General features: G+C 41.8%; 1 protein-coding gene across 2 annotated transcripts in view; it reads right to left on the bottom strand.

The window, feature by feature from the left end:
* Nucleotides 1-1,609: 1,609 nt before the first annotated feature.
* The window catches only part of BCHE (butyrylcholinesterase), a 100,640-nt gene continuing 81,946 nt past the window's right edge, over nucleotides 1,610-20,303 (bottom strand). Inside the window, exon 4 of one of the 2 annotated variants that reach the window (XM_001505791.5) lies at nucleotides 1,610-4,079. In XM_001505791.5, coding sequence (XP_001505841.2) covers nucleotides 3,955-4,079 — 125 coding nt within the window. In that variant the 3' untranslated portion in view covers nucleotides 1,610-3,954. The remainder of the gene's footprint in view (nucleotides 4,080-20,303) is intronic. The other variant, XM_029070526.2, reaches the window with a different exon arrangement.

Genomic DNA, 20,303 nt, shown 5'->3' on the forward strand with positions numbered 1-20,303 from the left:
CTGTGAGACCTATGATGGACAGAGACTGTGTCCAACCTGATTTGCTTCTACCGTCCTAGCATTTAGTACAGTACCTGGCACATAGTAAGCTCTCCACAAAAAGCATTACTATTGTTTGTAGCTGAAAACAGGCTCTAACTGTAAAGTTTCTGCTATTCAACCACTCCTGGCTGGTTCTGTCTCTTCCTTTGACTGTCCTCCTCCCTTTGCTTTGGATTTTTGTTTTAGGCTTTGTTCTGCACTGCAATGGACAGTTGTACTCTTAGCACTCAGCATAATATGGATTGGCTCTCTTAACCACTGATCAACTGATCATTTTTTGTGAAATACACACTTTTTTTCATTTTGTTTTGCTTTGGAAGTTTAGGCTGTCTTCAGATCTTACTTGATAATAATAACTAAATAAAGAAAAAGCCCTGTGACCTAGTGGAAAGAGCACGGGCCTGGATATCAAAGGTCCTGAATTCTAGTCCCTGACTCCACCACCTATGTGACCATGGGCAAATCACTTTTATTTTTATATGGTATTTGTTAAGTGTTTACTATGTGCCAGGCACTGTTCTAAGCACTGGGGTAGACACAAGATAATCAGGTTTGACACAATCACTGTCCACAAGGGGCTCACAGCCATAATCCCCATTTTATAGATGAGGTAATTAAGGCACAGAGAAGTTAAGTGACTTGATCAAAGCCACTCAGCAGGTGTGTGATTAACTTGTCTGTCTCATTTTCCTTAACAAATACCACAATTATTATAATTATTATCTAATCCAGTCTTGTGATCATTTTTTTAAACATAAATCTATCCAGTCTCAATTAGCTTGCCACTTAGACCCAGTTATTATCCCCTCCACCAGGTATTCCAATACCCACTCAGGCTATTCCCTTGAAATTCTAAGAAAAATAAAAAATTACATGCCTCATTTAAGGTGGTCACAAAAATCTTTTTACCTAAAATGCATAAAGAAAGGGCAAAGGGAAATGATAAACTAGCCTTCCTATTTATGTTCATGGCCGGTTTCAGTTGCCACAAATTCTTTTTTCTAACAGTATTTGTTAAGTGCTTACTATGACTAAGCACTGGGATAGATACAAACTAATCCGATTAGACAGAGTCTCTGTCCCACATGGGGTTTACAGTCTTAATCACCATTTTACAGATTAGGTAACTGAGGCATAGAGAAGTTTTAAATGACTTGCCCAAGGTTATACAGTGGAGAAGTGATGGAATGAGATTAGAGTCCAGATCTTCTGATTACCAGGCCTATGCTCTTTCCACTAGAGCACAAGGTACCTTTTGGCCTAATAACACCTAGAATTTGCAAATATTTTCCCAAAACATCTTCACATCAGTGATCTCATTTCATCCTCCCAATATCTCTGCAGAGTAGGGATAGGGAAGCATTATTTTCATCTTTGCAAAGATGAAAAACCAGAGGTCCAAAGAAGTTAAGTAATTTGTCCAGAGTCAAATAATGGGTGAATAAGGGGATCTGGTCTTAAAACCTAGGACTTCTGACTTCAGGCCAATTCTCTTTCCACTAAAGCATGCTGCCTCACAAAAGATGCTGATATTGAGAATAAAAAAAGTAGGTGGCTTTAGGCAAGAGAGGAAGAAATGTATTTAATTCAGATTTTGTGGTTCAGTCCTCTGGACTGTAAACTCATTGTAGGCAGGGAATATGTATGTTGTTGTACTATACTCTCCCAGCACTTAATTCACTGCTCTGCACACAGAAAACATTCAATAAGTATGATTACATGAATGAAGTTGATTTACAATAGTTTCTTTTTCTTTGGTAAGAACAGACATGATCCATTACTTAAACAATAGGAAATCAAATTATGCCTTTTAAAAAATTGAAAAAAATCACACTTAATTAGAGCTGGGTTCTAATCCCACTCTTTCCATTGCCTGCTTGATGACAGTGGGTGAATTTCTTAACTTCTCTGTGCCTCAGTTTCCTCATCCATAATAGGAGGAAACTGGTCTGCCCCCCCCTTATATCATAAGCCCCATATGGGACAATGACTAGGCCTGATCTGATTCTATCTGTACTAGCATTTCATCCTGTGTTTGATACATACTATGGTCATAGCAGATATTATCATTGCTGTGATTATAATAGCATTTTATAGAATTATAAATCTTTAAATTATCCTTTACAACCTTTGACTTTTGAGCACTGTCTGCAAAGGCAAAAGGCAAAATTAATTCAAGTAGAAAGGAAAGATCAACTCCTGAAAATAAGGTAGTAATTCTCTGAGGCAGAAAAGTGTCTTCTAATTCCTCTAAGATGAATAACAATGCTTAGCATTGCTTAGCTAGTTTCATAATCACTGGGTAATTAATCCTAACAGCATCTGTGAGAAAAGAAAAATGATTGTTTTCCTATTTGAGAGATGAGTGTATCAAAACTCATCAAAGTGATGCACCAATGACACACTAAAGATTAGAAATCTGATCCCTATATTCATTTCAAATTCTCTCCCCCATATTCAGATCATCAAATGAGTTTTCTATTTAATGAGCCATGAGAACTCAAGTGGTATATAGTTTAAACTTACTATTTTCAGGCCACCAAAACTACTCATTCCCTGTAATTTGTATTGATTTCTTAATACAAACCCCATACACAAATTTGTGAATTATAACAGATTTCTGATAATGGACTGGTTTTTTTTTTATTTTAATATGTCTTTAGGAAAATGATTTTCCTAAAGTTTACCTCTTACAGTTAATGATTAGATCCCCAATACTTTTCTTTGTAAAGCAAGTATCTTTTCAGAAATCAGTAGAAGAAATTGCAAAGGAGGTGAGTCACTTCCTTGCTATAAGGACTGAATAAATTATACAGAAATCTTATTCTTTCAAATAAATGCAGTCATATCATTCCTCATACATAAGAGACAATATTTTCAATAAAGAACATAAGTGTGGAGGAAACAAGAGGAAAGAGTTACAAATGTCAAGCGAGGCCACTCTTAACCCTTTCATTTTCTAAATGCAACATGTTGGGAAGGCAGGTTTGCCTTCAGACCACCTGGCTGAGTAAGAAAACTATAGTATAAATAATGATTCTTTCTTAGTCACCATTTCTGACTTCCTCTTTATATGCTGATACCAGATTCTTCTAGGCATCAGAAGAACACATTTGATTATCCTTAGATTTTTAATATACAGAATTTTGTTTTAACATAGATTGTGGTTGTGTTGGTCGATCAATTGTAATATTGAAAATTCAGGGACAAACTTAGGGCCTTTAATAATGGCTTAATAATCATCAAATAAACATCTCATAATTATCAAAGGGAAAGTTAGCTAAAATGACCAAATGTTCTCAGATGTGAAGCTGATGCATTGTTGAAGCTTATCCTTATACTGTAGTTGAAATTTTTACTTGTTAACATCTGACATGATGATTGTGTCTTCCAAAAGGAACCCTTCATGTAGAAAGCCAGATGTTCTTTGCAACTCTCAGAAGTTTCCATTAACACAATGACAATATGAAAATGATAACATAAATTAGACTGTCAAGTAAATGAAGATATGATTTAAATGATGAAGTTTACAGTTTCGTAGAGTTCTAAAAAATCTATGTAGTTTTCAAGACTACAGATATGAAGGCTGACATAAATGTTGAAAACTGCATTTTCATTTTCAATTTCTATGTATAATGTTTCTATGAAGCAAAGCTTTTAGGCAACTAATGCTCATAACGCATAATTTATCTACAGGCTTCATTTCCACAGTTCAATTTAGTATTTTCTGGGCATTGTTTATTGAGCTATAAGATAAAATACAACCTAAAAGATGTGAAAAATTAATATTGTGCTCCTGCATTTGATTTCATTTACATAGAATGCTTTCTTGCTAGACATGTAAGAGAACAAATGGTATGCTTGCCTGGTTCAACAGTAATATGGACATCCTAGAATGGGTAAGCCTTTTAATTAGAGACCTTTACAGCTTTCCCTTTTGCTAGTGTAATCATTAAATTGATTTTTCCAGTCCATCATGTAATTGGTCCAGCGATGGAATCCTGCCTTCCACTCTTGTTCTGCTTCATCAATGTTTCCTGTAAAACATGAAATGGATATATGAATCAAAACCTGAATCTTTGTTTACATTAATTGAAAAAAAAATTTGATTAGCAGGTGTCATTTTCCCTAAATGCACTCATGCCAGCTTTGCCCATCAAAGATATGACCAATTCAGCAGCCAGCATTCTGTCTCTAGTCTAGAAAGCTAAAAGGAAGAATGGTTACTGAGTATGAACATTTTTGCCAGGCTCAGTTAAAAACAATCTAAAATGAGTGTTCATTTTATGACTTGTTCTTAAAGTTTGATGATTTATTGTAATTTTCTAAAATATCCTCCTTTTCAATTTTTCAAATAACTTTAAACAGCAGATTTCCTAACTTTAAATAATTTTGTTAATAAATTTCAAATTCATCCTATTAATTATATTTGGGTAGTTAATAATGCATAAAGACATTTCAATTTTAGAGTACTTGGATTTATTATTTAGGCAATACATGGGATTTAAAATAAAGTCATTTCACTTCTCTACGCCTCAGTTCCCTCATCTGTAAAATGGGGATTAAGACTGTCCAACCTAATTACCTTGTCTCTACCCTGGCGCTTAGAATAGTGCCTGGAACATAGTAAGCACTTAATGAATATCAAAAAAAAAATTATAATCCCATGAGATTGTAGGTGACGAGGACAGGGACAGAAGTTTTCATTTCTGTTTTACTCTCCAAAGTAAATACTAGAATGCTCTATACTCAGAAAGTACTCTGATATTCTGAAAACCTGAAAGAATGAATGATTTAGAAATGTATATTCTGTTTGCCTGAACTTGAAATGTCTTAAACCAAGACTTTCTGTGTGTCAGAATTTTTCATTACAGCCTTATTGTGACCTTTTTGACTACCTAACTTTGTATCTAGCCCCAAGCCTAGCACATATTAAGCATTTAATATATATCATTATGTTACAAATTCTTATTAATCAAATTTATCCAGTTTATGCTTCAAAATATGATTTGGTACTTCACACAATTGTTTCGAAGTTAAAATATTGTTTTTCTGCCCAAAGCTTCTAATTCTTAAAGTAAATAAGAATTTATGTGATTCTTGTGATTTGGATCATGATTTGTGATGTTAAAGAAGTAAGTGCTAAGGTTCATGGACTCCATTTTCCTTCTCCTAATGGAAGCTCTATTCAGGTCCCAGCCTGGAATTTTCAGGTGACCTTAGGTTTTATCCATCAGTGGCAGTTATGGAGCACTAACTGTGTGCAGAGCACAACACTTAGCACTTGGATGAGTACAATACAGCATAGCTAGTAGACATGAACCTTATAGTCTAGTTAAGCAGGTAAGCTTCTCAGGAAAGCAGGACAAACTGGATCCTTGTCACTAGCCATGGTTCTCCAAATTTTCCTCCTGTTCCCACTGGCCCTCCTCATTCAATCAATTAATCATATATATATATATATATAGAGAGAGAGAGAGAGAGAGAGAGAGAGAGAGAGAGAGAGAGTATTTACTGTGTACAGAGCACTTTACTAAGCCCTTGGGAGAGTACAGTATAACAGGGCTAGTAGAAATGTTCCCTGCTGGAAAGAGTGCAGGCCTGGGAGTCAGAGGACCTGGGTTTTGATCCTGGCTTCACCACTCATCTGCTATATGACCTGAGTGTCAATTGCCTCTTCTGGAAACCGAGGATTAACAGCCCCATGTAAGAGAGGGACTTTTTTCAAACATGATTAACTGTATCTATCTACCCCAGCACTTAGAAGAGTACTGGACACAGAGTAAGCAGCTTAACAAGTACCATAAAAAATAAAATATGACCTTTCAGTCTAGAGAAGGAGACAGATATGAATATGGATGAATTATGGCAAATAGATAAAAGATGTGGGAATGAGGGAAGGATAAATAATTAATTCAATCTTATTTATTGAGCACTTACTGTGTGCAGAGCACTGTACTAAGTGCTTGGAAAGTACAATTCAGCAACAAATAGAGGCAATCCCTACCAACAATGGGCTCACAGTCTAGAAGATAATGATGGTATTTGTTAAGCACTTACTAGGTGACAAGCACCATTCTAAGAACTGGGGAAGCTACAAGGTTATCAGGTTGCCTCACTTGGGGCTTACAGTCTTAATCCCCATTTTACAGATGAGATAACTGAGGCACAGAAAAGTTAAGTGACTTGCCCAAAGTCACACAGCTGGCAAGCGGCAGAGCTGGGGTTTGAACCCATGACCTCTGAATCCCCAGCCCATGCTCTTTCCATTGACCCACACTGCTTCTCAAGTGAGTCAGCAGTGAGATAGCCAAGATCAAGGTGGAATGAGTAGATTGGAATGAGAGGAGGAAAGTGTGTAGGCTGGATTCCAGTAAGAAAGCAGCATGATAAGGAAGGAGAGGGCAAGGCAATTAAATGCCTTAAAGCCAATGGTAAGAAGTTTCTGTTTAATGTGCAGATGGATGGACATCCACTGGAGGTCCTTGAGGAGTCAGGAAACATGGACTGATTGGTTTTGTACAAAAATGATTCTGGCAGCAGAGTGAAGTATGGACTGGAGTGGGGAGAGATAAGAGATAGGGAGATTAGCAAGGAAGCAGATGCAGTAATCAAGACGGGTAGGATAAGTGCTTGTATTAACGAGGCAGCTGTTTGGATGTAGAGGAAGTGAAGATTTTAACCATGTTGTGAAGGTTGAACTGATAGGATCTGATGACAGATTGAATATGTAGGTTGAATAAGGGAGATGAGTTAAGAGTAATGCCAAAATTACAATATTGTGGGACAGGGAGGATGGTGGTGTCCATACTGATGGGAAGGTCAGGGAAAGGACAGGGTTTGGGCATGCTCACCCCACCCACCTCCTCACCCCACATGCTCTGCTCCTCTGCCGCCCACCTCCTCACCGTCCCCCTTTCTCACCTATCCCACCTCCCACGGTCCTGGAACGTCCTCCCTCCTCACCTCTGCCAAACTAATTTTCTTCCCCTCTTCAAAACCCTACTTAAAGCTCACCTCTTCCAAGAGGTCTTCCCAGACTGAGCTCCCCTTTTCCCTTTGCTCCCCCTCTACCCCCACTTCACCTCTCCTCAGCTAAGCCCTCTCTTCCCCCCTTTCCCTCTGCTCCTCCTTCTTTCCCTTCCCCTCAGCACTGTACTCGTCCACTCAACTGTATATATTTTCATTACCCTGCTCAACTGTATATATTTTCATTACCTTATTTATTTTGCTAATGAGATGTACATCACCTTGATTCTATTTATTTGCTATTGTTTTAATGAGATGTTTATCCCCTTGATTCTTTTTATTGCTATTGTTTTTGTCTGTCTGTCTCCCCCGATTAGACTGTAAGTCCGTCAAAGGGCAGGGACTGTATCTGTTACCGATTTGTACATTCCAAGAGCTTAGTACAGTTTTCTGCACATAGTAAGCGCTCAATAAATACTATTGAATGAAGGAGATTGAGAAGGAGCAGGCAGAGAGATACAAGGAGAACCAGGAGAGGACAGTGTTAGTGATGCCAAATTTGGATAATGCCTCCAGGAGAAAGGGGTGGTCAACAGTTCCAAAGGCAGCTAATAGGTCAAGGAGGATTAGCATGTTGTTAATAGCAGGTTGTTGGATTATGGCAAGAAAAAGATCATTGGTGACTTTTGAGAGGGTAGTTTCTGTGGAGTGAAGAGGGCAGAAGCTGGAATAGAGGAGATCAAGGAGAGTTTTGAAAAAGAGAAGTGGAGCCAGTGGGTATAGACCACTAGCTCAAATATTTTATTTAGTCACTCAGTCGATCATATTTATTTAGCGCTTCCTGTGTGTAGAGCAATATACTAAGTGTTGGGAGATTAAACCATAACAGATACATTCCTGGCAAAAAAAAAAAAAGGTTACAGTCTAAAGGGGCAGACAGACATTAATGTAAAATAAAATATACATATGTACATAGGCACTATGGGGCTGGTGGTGAGGGGATGGATAAAAGGAGGAAGTCGGAGGGATTCAGAAGGGAACTGAAGAAAAGGAAAAAGAGGGCTTAGTCAGAAAAGGCCTCTTGGAGGAGAGATACTGTCAATAAGGCTTTGAAGTGGGGGGAGTGTAACTGTCTGTCAGATATCAGGACTGAGGGCATTCCCGGCCAGAGGCAGGACATGGGCAAGAGTTGATGATGAGATAGATGAGAGTCAGGTACAGTGAAAAGGTTAGCATTAGAGGAGTGAAGAGTGCAGGCTGGTTCATAGTAGGAGAGTAGGGGAGATGAGGTAGGAGGGGGCAAAATGATTCAGTACTTTAAAGCCATGATGAGGAGCTACTGTTTAATGCAGCAATGGATGCATTCTTGAGGAGTAGGAAAATGTGGCTTGAACGCTTCTGTAGAAAAATAATCCGAGCTGCAGAGTGAAGCATGTACTGGAGTGGGGAGAGACAAGAGGCTGGGAGGTCAGCAAGGGGGCTAATACAGTAATCAAGGGGAGATGATAAATGCTTGGATTAACATACTAGAAGTTTGGATGAAAAGAGCAGGTTTTAACAATGTCAGGAAGGTCGAACCTGTACGATTTAGTGATGGATTAAATATGTGGGTCGAATGAGCGAGAAGAGTGAAGGATTAAGTCAAGGTTATGGATTTGTGAGACAGGAAGAATGATGCTGCCATCTACAGTGATGAAAAAGTCAGGTGGAAGACAGGGTATGAGTGGGAAGATAAGTTTAGAGAGGAATGTAAGTTTGTTGTGGATAGGGAATGTGTCTACCAACTCTGTTATATTGTAGTCTCCCAAGTGCTTAGTACAGTTCTCTGCACACAGTAAGCACTAAGTACAAGTGATTGATTTTTGGATTGAGTGGCAGAAGAGGGGAAGGGGAAATATGTAGAAAGAGATGTGGGTTCAAGGGAGGTTTTCATTCATTTATGTGATTGATTGATCTGTTTATTTATTTTTAGTATAGGGGAGACATGAGCATGTTTGAAAGCAGTGGAAAAGAATCCAATGGGGAGTGCACACTTGAAAATGGTAGTTGGGGAGGGAAGAAAGAGTGCGCAAGTGCTTTGATAAGATGTGATGGGTTGGAGTCAGAGGAGCAGGTGGATTTTGAGAGGATCTCCTCTTGAGATACTGCTGGAAAAGATGGGAGAGTTTAGCGGCAGGAGGAGAGAGGAACTGGAGAGGAGCAGGCGAGACTTTAAGGAGACTACCCTTGTTAGCTTGATTTTTCTCAGTAAAGTAAAGGCCAGGTCATTAGGGATGAGAGATAGGGGAAGTGGGGAGTCAGGGACTATGAGGGAGTTGTGCATTTGAAACAACTGGCAAGGGCAGTGGGCATTGGAATAAGTAAAGATGGAGAACCAATGTGGCCAGGCGGAGGAGAAGACAGAGTTAAAGCACACAAGGATAAACTTGAAGTGGACAAGGTTGACTTGATATCTGGTTTTGTGCCAGCAGTGTTCTATACTTTCTCCATAAAGTCCTGTCCTCTGCCATAATCTGCAACCTTTCTAACAGTTCTTCCAATATTGCTGTTATGGTCTCTATCCGTCTAGCTGCTGGTCTTCCTCTTCCTCATTTTACCTGGACTTTTCCTAGCATTAGTGTCTTTTCTAGAGAATTAGTCCTCCTGATGATGTGTCCAAAATTGGCTAATCTAAGTCGAGTTGTTTGGCCTTCCGAAGACCACTTTGGCTTAATTGTTCTAAAATCCATTTGTTTGTTTCTCAGGCAGTCCATGGCATTCATAAAAGCCTCTTCTCTAATATCACTAATAAAAAATGCAATTCTTGCCCTTGCATAACCTTACAATCGAATGGGGGAGGCACATCAATACAAATTGCCCCACTTACAATTATTAATCGATGGTATTTATTGAGTATCTACTGAATACTAGACACTATAGTAAGCACTTGGGAGAGAACGACAGTAACAAGACAAATGTTCCCTGCCCTCGACAAGAGTACGATCACTGGTAGAGACAGAAAACATCTATTTTCAGTTAGAGAATGCTGGAGGAAGTAGCAAAATGTAAATGACAAATGACAAATACGAGGGAGAAAATAAATGCATTTCAAATCAATAAACCAATCTATATATGAGTACAAAGTGGTAGATGGGCTGATTATTTGTGTCATCCTAACAGCCACTTCTTCATTTTTATTTATACCTTCTTCAGCACTTATATATAAATATATGAACCTGTATATACACTGTGCATAGTCAATTATTTATTCTCATTTAATTTGTAAATATTTTAACATCTGTCTCTTCACTAGAGTGGAAATGTGTTCAGAATATGAGAACATGTCTTTTTTGTCCTTTCCCAAACACTTTCTGTTTTATCCAGAAAGGCCCAATCAACACTATATCTTCTACTATTACTTTGAACTTGCCATTGTTACAAGGAAGTTCTGCCCTTTACAAGAGACACAGATTGGGGTTGAGTAAGAAACTCTAGACCAGAATGATGAGAACAAGGCCCACTGAGTAGGTTAGTTTTAGAGGAATGCACAGGGTGAGCTGGAGTATAGTGAGAGAATAGAGTTGATAAAAAAGAGAGCATGCTAATCAAGTGCTTCAAAACCATTCATCAGTGGGTTTCTGCTTAATGAAGAGAGGAATGAGTAAGCATTCTGAGAAGAAAGAAAGGAGTCATGAAGGCTGACATTTTAGAAAATTGATATTTGCAGGAAAGTAAATTATAAGTTGAAGAGAGGAAAGACTGGAAGCAGGGAGATCAGTGAGGAGGGTGATGCAGTAGACAAACTGGTATGTTACAAGTGCCTGGATCAGCATGGAGAGGAAGGGGTCAATCCTGAATATTCTGTGGAGGAAAAACCAGGAGGCCTAAATAACACTGAATATGTTTTTGAAATGAAGGACGAAGTCAAAGATAATGCCGAGGTGGAAGGCTTCAGAAATGGGAAAGATGGTAGGACTATCAAATGTGATGGGAAAGCCCAGTTGGAGGAAATTGTTTGGGAGGAAAGGTGAGGATTCAGTTTTTAGATATAATAAGCTTAAGATATATTGTTATCCATGTGGATAAGTCCTGCATATAATAAGAAATGTGGGATTGAAGAGGAGAAAAGTCGGGAGAATGGGGAAATTTGGAAGTCACTGGCACAAAGATTGTAGTTGCAGCTATGGAACTGAATAATTTCCAACAAGGGAGCAAGTGTGAAGTGAGAAAAGAAGGGGTGACTGGGTTCCACATTTTGGGAGTTTGAGGTAAAGGAAGAGCATCAAAAGACCAGGAAGCACCTAGAGAGGTAGAAGATGACTCAAGACCAATCAATGAATCATTTGTGTGATTACTGTGTGAAGAGCACTCTACTAATAATAATTGTGGTATTTAAGAGCTTACCATGTGCCAGAAACTGTACTAAGTGCTGAGGTGGATACAAGCAAATTGGATTGGACACAGTCCCAGTCCCACATGGGGCTTACAGTCTTAATCTTCATTTACAGAAGAAGTAACTGAGGCCCGGAGAAGTTAAGTGACTTGCCAAAGGTCTCACAGCAGACAAGAGGCAGAGCCAGGATTAGAACCTAGGTCTTTGTGACTCCCAGACCTGTGCTCTATCCACAAGGCCACAATGAGAACAATTCAACAATGTAACAGAGTTGGTAGATACATACCCTGCCCACAACAAGCTGGTCCATAAAATCAAAAGGCAGCCAAGTAGTCAAAGGATTAGGATAGAGGAGAGACCATTTGTTTTGGCAAGGTCATTGTTGACCTCAGAGAATGTGGTCTCAGTGGAACGAAGGGGAAGGAAGCAGAATGTAGAGGGTAAAGAAGCAAGTTGGAAAAGAGGAAATGGATCCAGAAGATTTGAGGGGTTTGACAGGAATGAGAGTAGGGAGACAAAAACAGTAGATGGAAGGAACAGAGAGATCCAGAGAAGGTTGTTCTAACCAAGGGGAGATGCGAGCATGTTTGAAGAAAGAGAGGAAGGTGCCATCAAAGAATGAATCATTTTTAGATGATTATCATGGAGGGAAGAAGGATGGATGCTTCTAGAAAGTGAGAGGAAGTGGGATTGGAGGCATAGGTAGAGTGGGTAGATTTCAAAAACAGGCAGATCTCTAGATTTAGAGAAGCAGTGTGACTTCGTGGATAGAACATGGGCCTGGGAATCAGAAGGACCTGAGTTCAAATCCTGGCTCTGCCACATGTCTTTTGTGTGACCTTGGGTAAGTCACTTCACTCATCTGGGCCTCATTTACCTCATTTGCAAATGAATATCAAGACTGTGAGACACATGTGGGTCAGGAACTGTGTCCAATCTGATTAATTTGTATCTGCACTATTATTATTTATTATTATTATTTAGATTTTAAGGATATGCAGAGTGACTGGTATTCTAGGACAACCGGGCTCCTCACCTCCTCTCCCTTGCTACCTTTAACTCTCTCCTTAGGGCCCCTGTTCCTCCCCCTCCCCCATCTCTCACCCCCAATGATCTGGCCACCTATTTCCTCACGAAAATCAACACAATCAGGTCTGAGCTCCCCAAAGTCACCCCTCTGCCTCTCCCCTCCCCCCCACCAACCCTCTCCCCTACTTTTCCATCCTTCCCTGCAGTATCCTCAGAGGAGATCTCCTCCCTCCTCACAAGTGCCACCCCCTCCACCTGTGCCTCGGACCCCATTCCCTCTCACCTTATTAAAACCATCGCCCCTGCCCTCCTCCCTTCCTTAACTTCCATTTTTAACCACTCAATCTCCAATGGCTCCTTCCCCCCGCCTTCAAACATGCCCACGTCTCCCCCATCCTAAAAAAACCCGCTCTTGACCCCACTTCCCCCTCCAGTTATCGCCCTATCTCCCTACTACCCTTCCTTTCCAAAATCCTAGAACGAGTCGTCTACAATTGATGCTTAGAATTCCTTAACTCCCATTCTCTCCTAGACCCCCTCCAATCTGGCTTCCGTCCTCTCCACTCTTCTGAGACTGCTCTCTCTAAGGTAATCCATGACCTCCTTCTTGCCAAGCCAATGGCTCCTACTCCATTCTGATCCTCCTTGACCTCTCTGCTGCCTTTGACACTGTCGACCATCCCCTCCTCCTCCATACCTTATCTCACCTTGGCTACACGGACTCTGTCCTCTCCTGGTTCTCCTCTTACCTCTCTGGATGGTCATTCTCGGTCTCCTTCACTGGTGCCTCCTCTCCCTCCCATCCTTTAACTGTTGGAGTTCCTCAAGGTTCAGTTCTTGGCCCTCTTCTGTTCTCCATTTACACTCACTCCCTCGGTGAACTCATTCGCTCTCACGGCTTTGACTACCATCTCTACGCAGATGACACGCAGATCTACATCTCCGCCCCTGTCCTCTCCCCCTCCCTTCAGGCTTGCATCTCCTCCTGCCTCCAGGACGTCTCCACCTGGATGTCGGCCCACCACCTAAAACTCAACATGAGCAAGACTGAGCTCCTCATCTTCCCTCCCAAACCCGGTCCTCTCCCAGACTTTATCACCGTGGATGGCACGACCATCCTTCCCGTCTCTCAGGCCCGCAATCTCGGTGTCATCCTTGACTCATCTGTCTCGTTCACCCCACACATCCTATCCGTTACCAAGACCTGCCGGTTTCACCTTTACAATATCGCCAAGATCCGCCCTTTCCTCTCCACCCAAACGGCTACCTTACGTTACGGGCTCTCGTTATATCCCGGCTAGACTACTGTGTCAGCCTTCTCTCTGACCTCCCTTCCTCCTCTCTTGCCCCGCTCCAGTCTATTCTTCACTCCGCTGCCCGGCTCATCTTCCTGCAGAAACGATCTGGGCATGTCACTCCCCTTCTTAAACAACTCCAGTGGTTGCCTATCAACCTCCGCTCCAAACAAAAACTCCTCACTCTAGGCTTCAAGGCTTTACATCACCTTGCCCCTTCCTACCTCTCCTCCCTTCTCTCTTTCCACCGCCCACCCCGCACACTCCGCTCCTCTGCCGCCCACCTCCTCACCGTCCCTCGGTCTCGCCTATCCCGCCGTCGACCCCTGGTCCACGTCCTCCCGCGGTCCTGGAACGCCCTCCCTCCTCACCTCCGCCAAACTGATTCTCTTCCCCTCTTCAAAACCCTACTTAATAATAAATAATGTTGGTATTTGTTAAACGCTTACTATGTGCAGAGCACTGTTCTAAGCGCTGGGGTAGACACAGGGGAATCAGGTTGTCCCACGTGGGGCTCACAGTCTTAATCCCCATTTTACAGATGAGGGAACTGAGGCACAGAGAAGTTAAGTGACTTGCCCACAGTCACACAGCCAAGTGGCAGAGCTGGGATTTGAACTCATGAGCCCTGACTCCAAAGCCCGTGCTCTTTCCACTGCGCCACGCTGCTTCCCCGTACTTAAGTACCTGAGTACTTAAAACTCACCTCCTCCAAGAGGCCTTCCCAGACTGAGCTCCTCTTCTCCCTCTACTCCCTCTACCACCCCCCCTTCACCTCTCCGCAGCTTAACCCTCTTTTCCCCCCATTTCCCTCTGCTCCTCCCCCTCTCCCTTCCCATTCCCTCAGCACTGTACTCGTCCGCTCAACTGTATATATTTCCATTACCCTATTTATTTTGTTAATGAATTGTACATTGCCTTGATTCTATTTAGTTGCCATTGTCTTTACGAGATGTTCTTCCCCTTGACTCTATTTATTGCCATTGTTCTTGTCTGTCCGTCTCCCCCGATTAGACTGTAAGCCCGTCAAACGGCAGGCACTGTCTCTATCTGTTGCCGACTTGTTCATTACAAGTGCTTAGTACAGTGCTCTGCACATAGTAAGCGCTCAATAAATACTATTGAATGAATGAATGAATGAACATGGAGGAAGGCCTGGGACTGAGGGCAGCCAAGGACCCTTAGTGCATTTAGGATGTGAAAAAGCAGTTGGCGATTTTCCCGGTTTTGCCTAGAATGGAAGGATGCCTGAGGATTGGGATCTGCCACTATTCAACCAGGAGTGAGCTGCCATCATTTACACTGTTGAGTCTTATGGTTGCATTTCAATTCACTGCTACTTTAAAAAATGAAATTTTGCAGTGCATTTCAACTGTTGGTTTGTCTCTTACTCCCATCTCAATCTCTTTATATTGTGAGTCTCTTGTGGGTCAGAAATTATTCCCTACAGTGTTTAACACCATATAAATGCTCCCCAGATGTGATGATGCAATGTTGTCCTGGACAGTTCAATTGCAAGAGCTGTGGCAAATTCATCCTGGAAGAAACTCTGCCCTTTTCTTGCCCTCGGGCGTCTAGCCTTCCCCAGGTCTTGGGCCCAATTCAGCCCCTTGTCTCCCTAGTTGTGCTAAACACACACACTGATAATTTGTGTCCTTTAGCTTGTTTCTTTTTAGCAGCCTCAACAGTACAGGTTCTTTCAGGGACTTTGGTGTTACTGCTGCCTCTGAGTTGCTGGACAGGGAAATAGGCATCAACCCTGAGGGCAGCAATAGTAAGGTGTCAGTGGAATCAACCCATCTTGGAGCTCTTAAAACAAGAAGCTGCCATGAGGCCCAAGTTTCAAAGCCTGGGCCTGGGTCCATATATCTCATATCTGTAATTCATTTTTCTATTTATATTAATGTCTGTCTCTCCCTCTAGACTGTGAGCTCATTGTGGGTAGGAATCTTGCTAGGGAAGCAGCGTGGCTCAGCGGAAAGATCACGGGCTTGGGAGTCAGAGGTCATGGGTTCAAATGCCAGATCAGCCACTTGTCAGCGGTGTGACTTTGGGCAAGTCACTTCACTTCTCTGTGCCTCAGTTTCCTCATCTGTAAAACGGGGATTAACTGTGAGCCTCACGTGGGACAACCTGATTACCTTGCATCTACCCCAGCGCTTAGAACAGTGCTCTACACATAGTAGGGGCTTAACAAATACCAACATTATTATTACTCTCCCCAGAGCTTAGTACAGTGCTTTGCATGCAGTAAGCTCTCAATAAATACTATTAAACGCAAGTAAACCAATAGAAATCAAATTAGAGGGTGTTGGTGTGCAGGGGAAATGGGGAGCCAAGTAGACGAGTTTGTGTGTTCCAAGTGGGGACAGGACAGCTCCATAAAGAGGGAAGGAATGGGGCTGTTTTTATATACCCAGGATGGAAAGGGTCTCTAGCTCCATGAATTTCAACTGTAAAGATGTCACACCCTTCAAGCTCCATACCACAATGTAGGGAAGAGTGCTGCATTGGTGGGTAACTGCATAAAATATCTTCTCCTCCTTCCTTGACTAACCTCTCATTTCCCCAATCTATTTGCTTTGTGGTTTCTCTTAGCATCCTATTAACACTGCTGAAGGCAGAATACTATTCATTCATTCATTCATTCAATCATATTTACTGAGCACTTACTGTGTACAGAGCACTGTACTAAGTGCTTGGAAAGTACAATTTAGCAATAAAGAGAGATAATCCCTGCCCACACCAGGTTTATAGTATAGACTGTTCACCCAAGGGTTTTTGCCTCAAAATAGCATTTCTTAAATCCGTAAGTTCTTATACTACAGAAATAGCTCTTACTACAACATTTGACATCACACTTGGATCTAATGAATACTAGGTAAATTTGAAGGCCTTTTGGAATAAATAAAATTCCTCAGATTGCTCCAGGAATGAATGATTGGTTACATCTGAATAGAATTGTTTTGTTTTCTCTTTTGCTTACCAATCAAGGGGAAAAGCAGCGATGGTTGGTAGCTCCAGATCTGTTTAACATATTCTAAGAAGCCAGAGGATGAGTGCATCAGGACACCTATTACAGTTAGAATTGGATTCCGATCCTCAGGAAACACATTTAAAACTCCAGACTACAGGGATCAATTAATAAATCTATGGTATTTATTGAGTGCTTACTCTGTGCAGAGCTCTGTACTAAGCACTTGGGAGAGTACAATAAAGCAGAGTTGGTAACATGTTCCCTGCCCACAACAAGCTTAGAGTAATACAACGGGAAACAGACAGTAATATTAATGAATAATTTACAGATATGTAGATAGGTTCTGTGGAGCTGGGGGGGGGGGTGAATACCAAATGCCCCAAGGGCACAAATCCAAGTGAATATATGACACAGAAGGGAGACAGAACCAGGGAAAAGAACTTCATTGGGGAAGGACTCTTGGAGGAAATTTGGCCTTAACGAGGTTTTGAAGGCGAGAAGAGTGGTAATTTGTCTTATATGGAGGACATTTCAGGCCATAGGGAGGATGTGGGAAAGGGGTCGGTGGCAAGACAGATGAGACCGGTGCACAGTGAACAATCTAGAGCTATAGGAGTAAAGAGTTCGGTTTTGGCTATAGTAGATCAGTGAGGTAAGGTATGAGGGGGACAAGGTGACAGAGTGCTCTAAAGATAATGATAAGGAGTTTCTGTTTGATGTGTAGGTGGATGGACAACCACTGGAGGGTCTTGAGTAGGGAGACATGAACTGAACTTTTTTTAGAATAATGATCTGGGCAGCAGAGTGAAGCATGGAGTGATGTAGGGTGAGACGGGAGGCAGGGAGATCAATAAAGAGGCATATGCTATAGTCAAGGTGGGATAGGAGAAGTGCATGGATCAGCATTGTAGCAGTTTGGATAGAGAGAAAGGGCAGATTTTAGTGATGTTAAGAAGGTAGAACTGACAATATTTGGTGACAGACTGAATATGTGGGTTGGATGAGAGAGGAGTAGAGGACAATGCCAAGGTTAGAAGGCTCTGAGGTAGGTAGGATTCTGGTATTTTCTACATTGATGGAAAAGAGTTGGGAAGGACAGAGTTTGGGTGTGAAGATAAGGAGTTCTCTATTGGACATGTTTACTTTGAGGTGTTGGTGAGACATTGAGGTAGAGATGTCCTGAAAGCAGGAGGAAATTTTAAGACTACAGAAAAAGAGAGATGTCAGGGATGGAGATATGGATTTTGGAATCATCTTCATTGAGACTGTAGTTAAAGCCATGGGCATGGGACCAGGAGGTTTGGGGAGGGAGTTAAATGTCTGGAACAATTAATGAGGATGATGGGCATGGCAGTCTATTAGAAAGGAGAAGTACTGTTGTTGGGTGTAGCAGACAGAAGAATGAAAACTAATGGAAATGGGTTATGGTGGGCAAGGTCAGACAGATGTCTGTATTTTTGCCAGCAGAGCTCCACAACTCGAGTACAGAAACTGAGGAAATGTACTGTGGAGGTGATCTAGGATTGTGGATTAGTGAAACAAGAGGTTATAAACTCGTTGTGGGCACGCAATGTGTCTGTTTATTCTTGTACAGTACTCTCCCAAGTGCTTGGTAGAGTGCTCTGCACACAGGAAGTACTCAATAAATACGACTGAATGAATGAATGAATGAATCAGAGGAATAGGGGAGTAAGGGAGTTGAGTTTAGTAGAGAGGGTAGTGTTCACAGTGTCAAGTTGTACATCAAGAGAAGGTAGTTTCAATATGGAGGCCAAATGGGGCACGATGGCGTTAGAATATTAGAGGGGGTCAAAGCATTAGAGATTCTCTCTTGGGGAACAGACAGATTTAAGGATCACCAGAAGCCCTAGAAAGTAATGATAACTAACAATAAATAGACCCTTTGCAGCCCTGTTACAAGCACTTATCCTATCCTGCCTTGACTACTGCATCAACCTCCTTTCTAACCTCCCTGCCATCTGGCTCTCTGCATTTCAATCTGTACTTCACTCAGCTGCCCAGATCATTTCTCAAAAAAAAAAAAAAAATTCAAGTCCACATTTCTCCAAACTTCAAGAACTTCCAGTGGTTGCCCTTCCACTTCTGCATAAAGTAGAAACTCCTTACCATTGACTTTAAAGTGCTCAATCACCTCTCCCCCTCTTATGTCTCCTTGATAGTTTCTTATTACAACCCAGAATGCTCACTTCATTCCCCTAATGCCAACCTTGATCTTGTTTATCCCACTGCCAAGCCCTCACCCGTGTCCTGCATCTGACCTGGAACTCCTTCCCCTTCATAGCTGACAGACACCATCCTTCTTCTCCCTCCAAACTCTTATTAAAATTACATCTCCAAAAGGTCTTTGCCAACTAAGCCTTCATTTTCCCTACTCCCTTTCTCTTTGTGTTGCCCTTGCATTTGGATCTGTACACTGTAGTCACCACACCACAATCACATAGCACTTATTTACATGTTCATAATTCATTTTAATGTCTGTTTCTCAGTTCTATACAGTAAGTTCCTTGTGGGAAGAGAAGGGAACTCTATTGTATTGTACTCTCCAAACTGCTTAGGACAGTACTCTTCACACAGTATGTGCTCAATGAATATGATTGACTGATTTAATGAATGATTGTTCCCTAAAACCCTACATCCAAGAAAACATGCAATCAGTCCAGACTTAATTTTGCTATAATTGTAATGCTGCCCTCTCCATTGAACTCAATTCCTTCCCTTCCTTGTCCCTTTGCTGTTCTTCTCCCCCTTCTCCTGGAAACGTTATCCAAACTTGGCTTCACTGTCTCTGTCCTCTCCTGGTTCTCCTCTTATCTCTCTCATTGTTCATTCTCAGTCCCCTTCACGGGCTCCTCCTCTGCCTCCTATCCCCTAACTGTGGGGGTCCATCGAGGTTCAGTTCTCAATCCCCTTCTATTCTCTCCCACGTCTTCAACTACCATATCTGTGCAGATGATACCCAAATCTACATTTTCTTCCCTGATCTCTCTCTCAGCTTGCATCTCCTCCTGCCTTCAAGACATCTCTACTTAGATGTACTCCTGTCACCTCAGATTTAACATGTCCAAAGCATATCTTCCCACTCAAAACCTGTCCTCTCCCGAACTTTCCCATCACTGTAGATGGCAACATCATCCTTTCCTTCTCACAAGTCCGTAACCCTAAACCCCCATGCTCCCAACCCTTCACTCCTGTCCCTCATGACCTACCAGGGTATTTCATCAATCAAATTGAAACACTCAGGCATGAATTCTCTAAAATCTCTGCAGTACCTCTTCAGTTCCACCCTTCCTCTGCCCCTTCATGAACTTTCATCTTTCTCTGCCATCTCCTGCTTCCTTTCAAAATCTACCCCTTCAACATGACTCCTTTAAACCTTATCAAAACACTTGCTCCCTTCTTTTTCACCTTCCCTAATCACCCTCCTCAACCTTGTCCTCTGCTTTCGAATGTGTGCACTTATTGCCTTTCCTAAAAAATCCCTGCCTTGACCCCACCCCACCCCAGTCCTCTCCAGTTATCACTCCACATCCCTCATAACCATTAATTCTAAACTCCTTGAACAAGTTGTTCACACATGACACAATTTTCTCTCCAGAAA

Source organism: Ornithorhynchus anatinus, chromosome 1 (assembly GCF_004115215.2).
Source record: "Ornithorhynchus anatinus isolate Pmale09 chromosome 1, mOrnAna1.pri.v4, whole genome shotgun sequence".
In the NCBI taxonomy this organism is placed as follows: Eukaryota; Metazoa; Chordata; class Mammalia; order Monotremata; family Ornithorhynchidae; genus Ornithorhynchus; species Ornithorhynchus anatinus.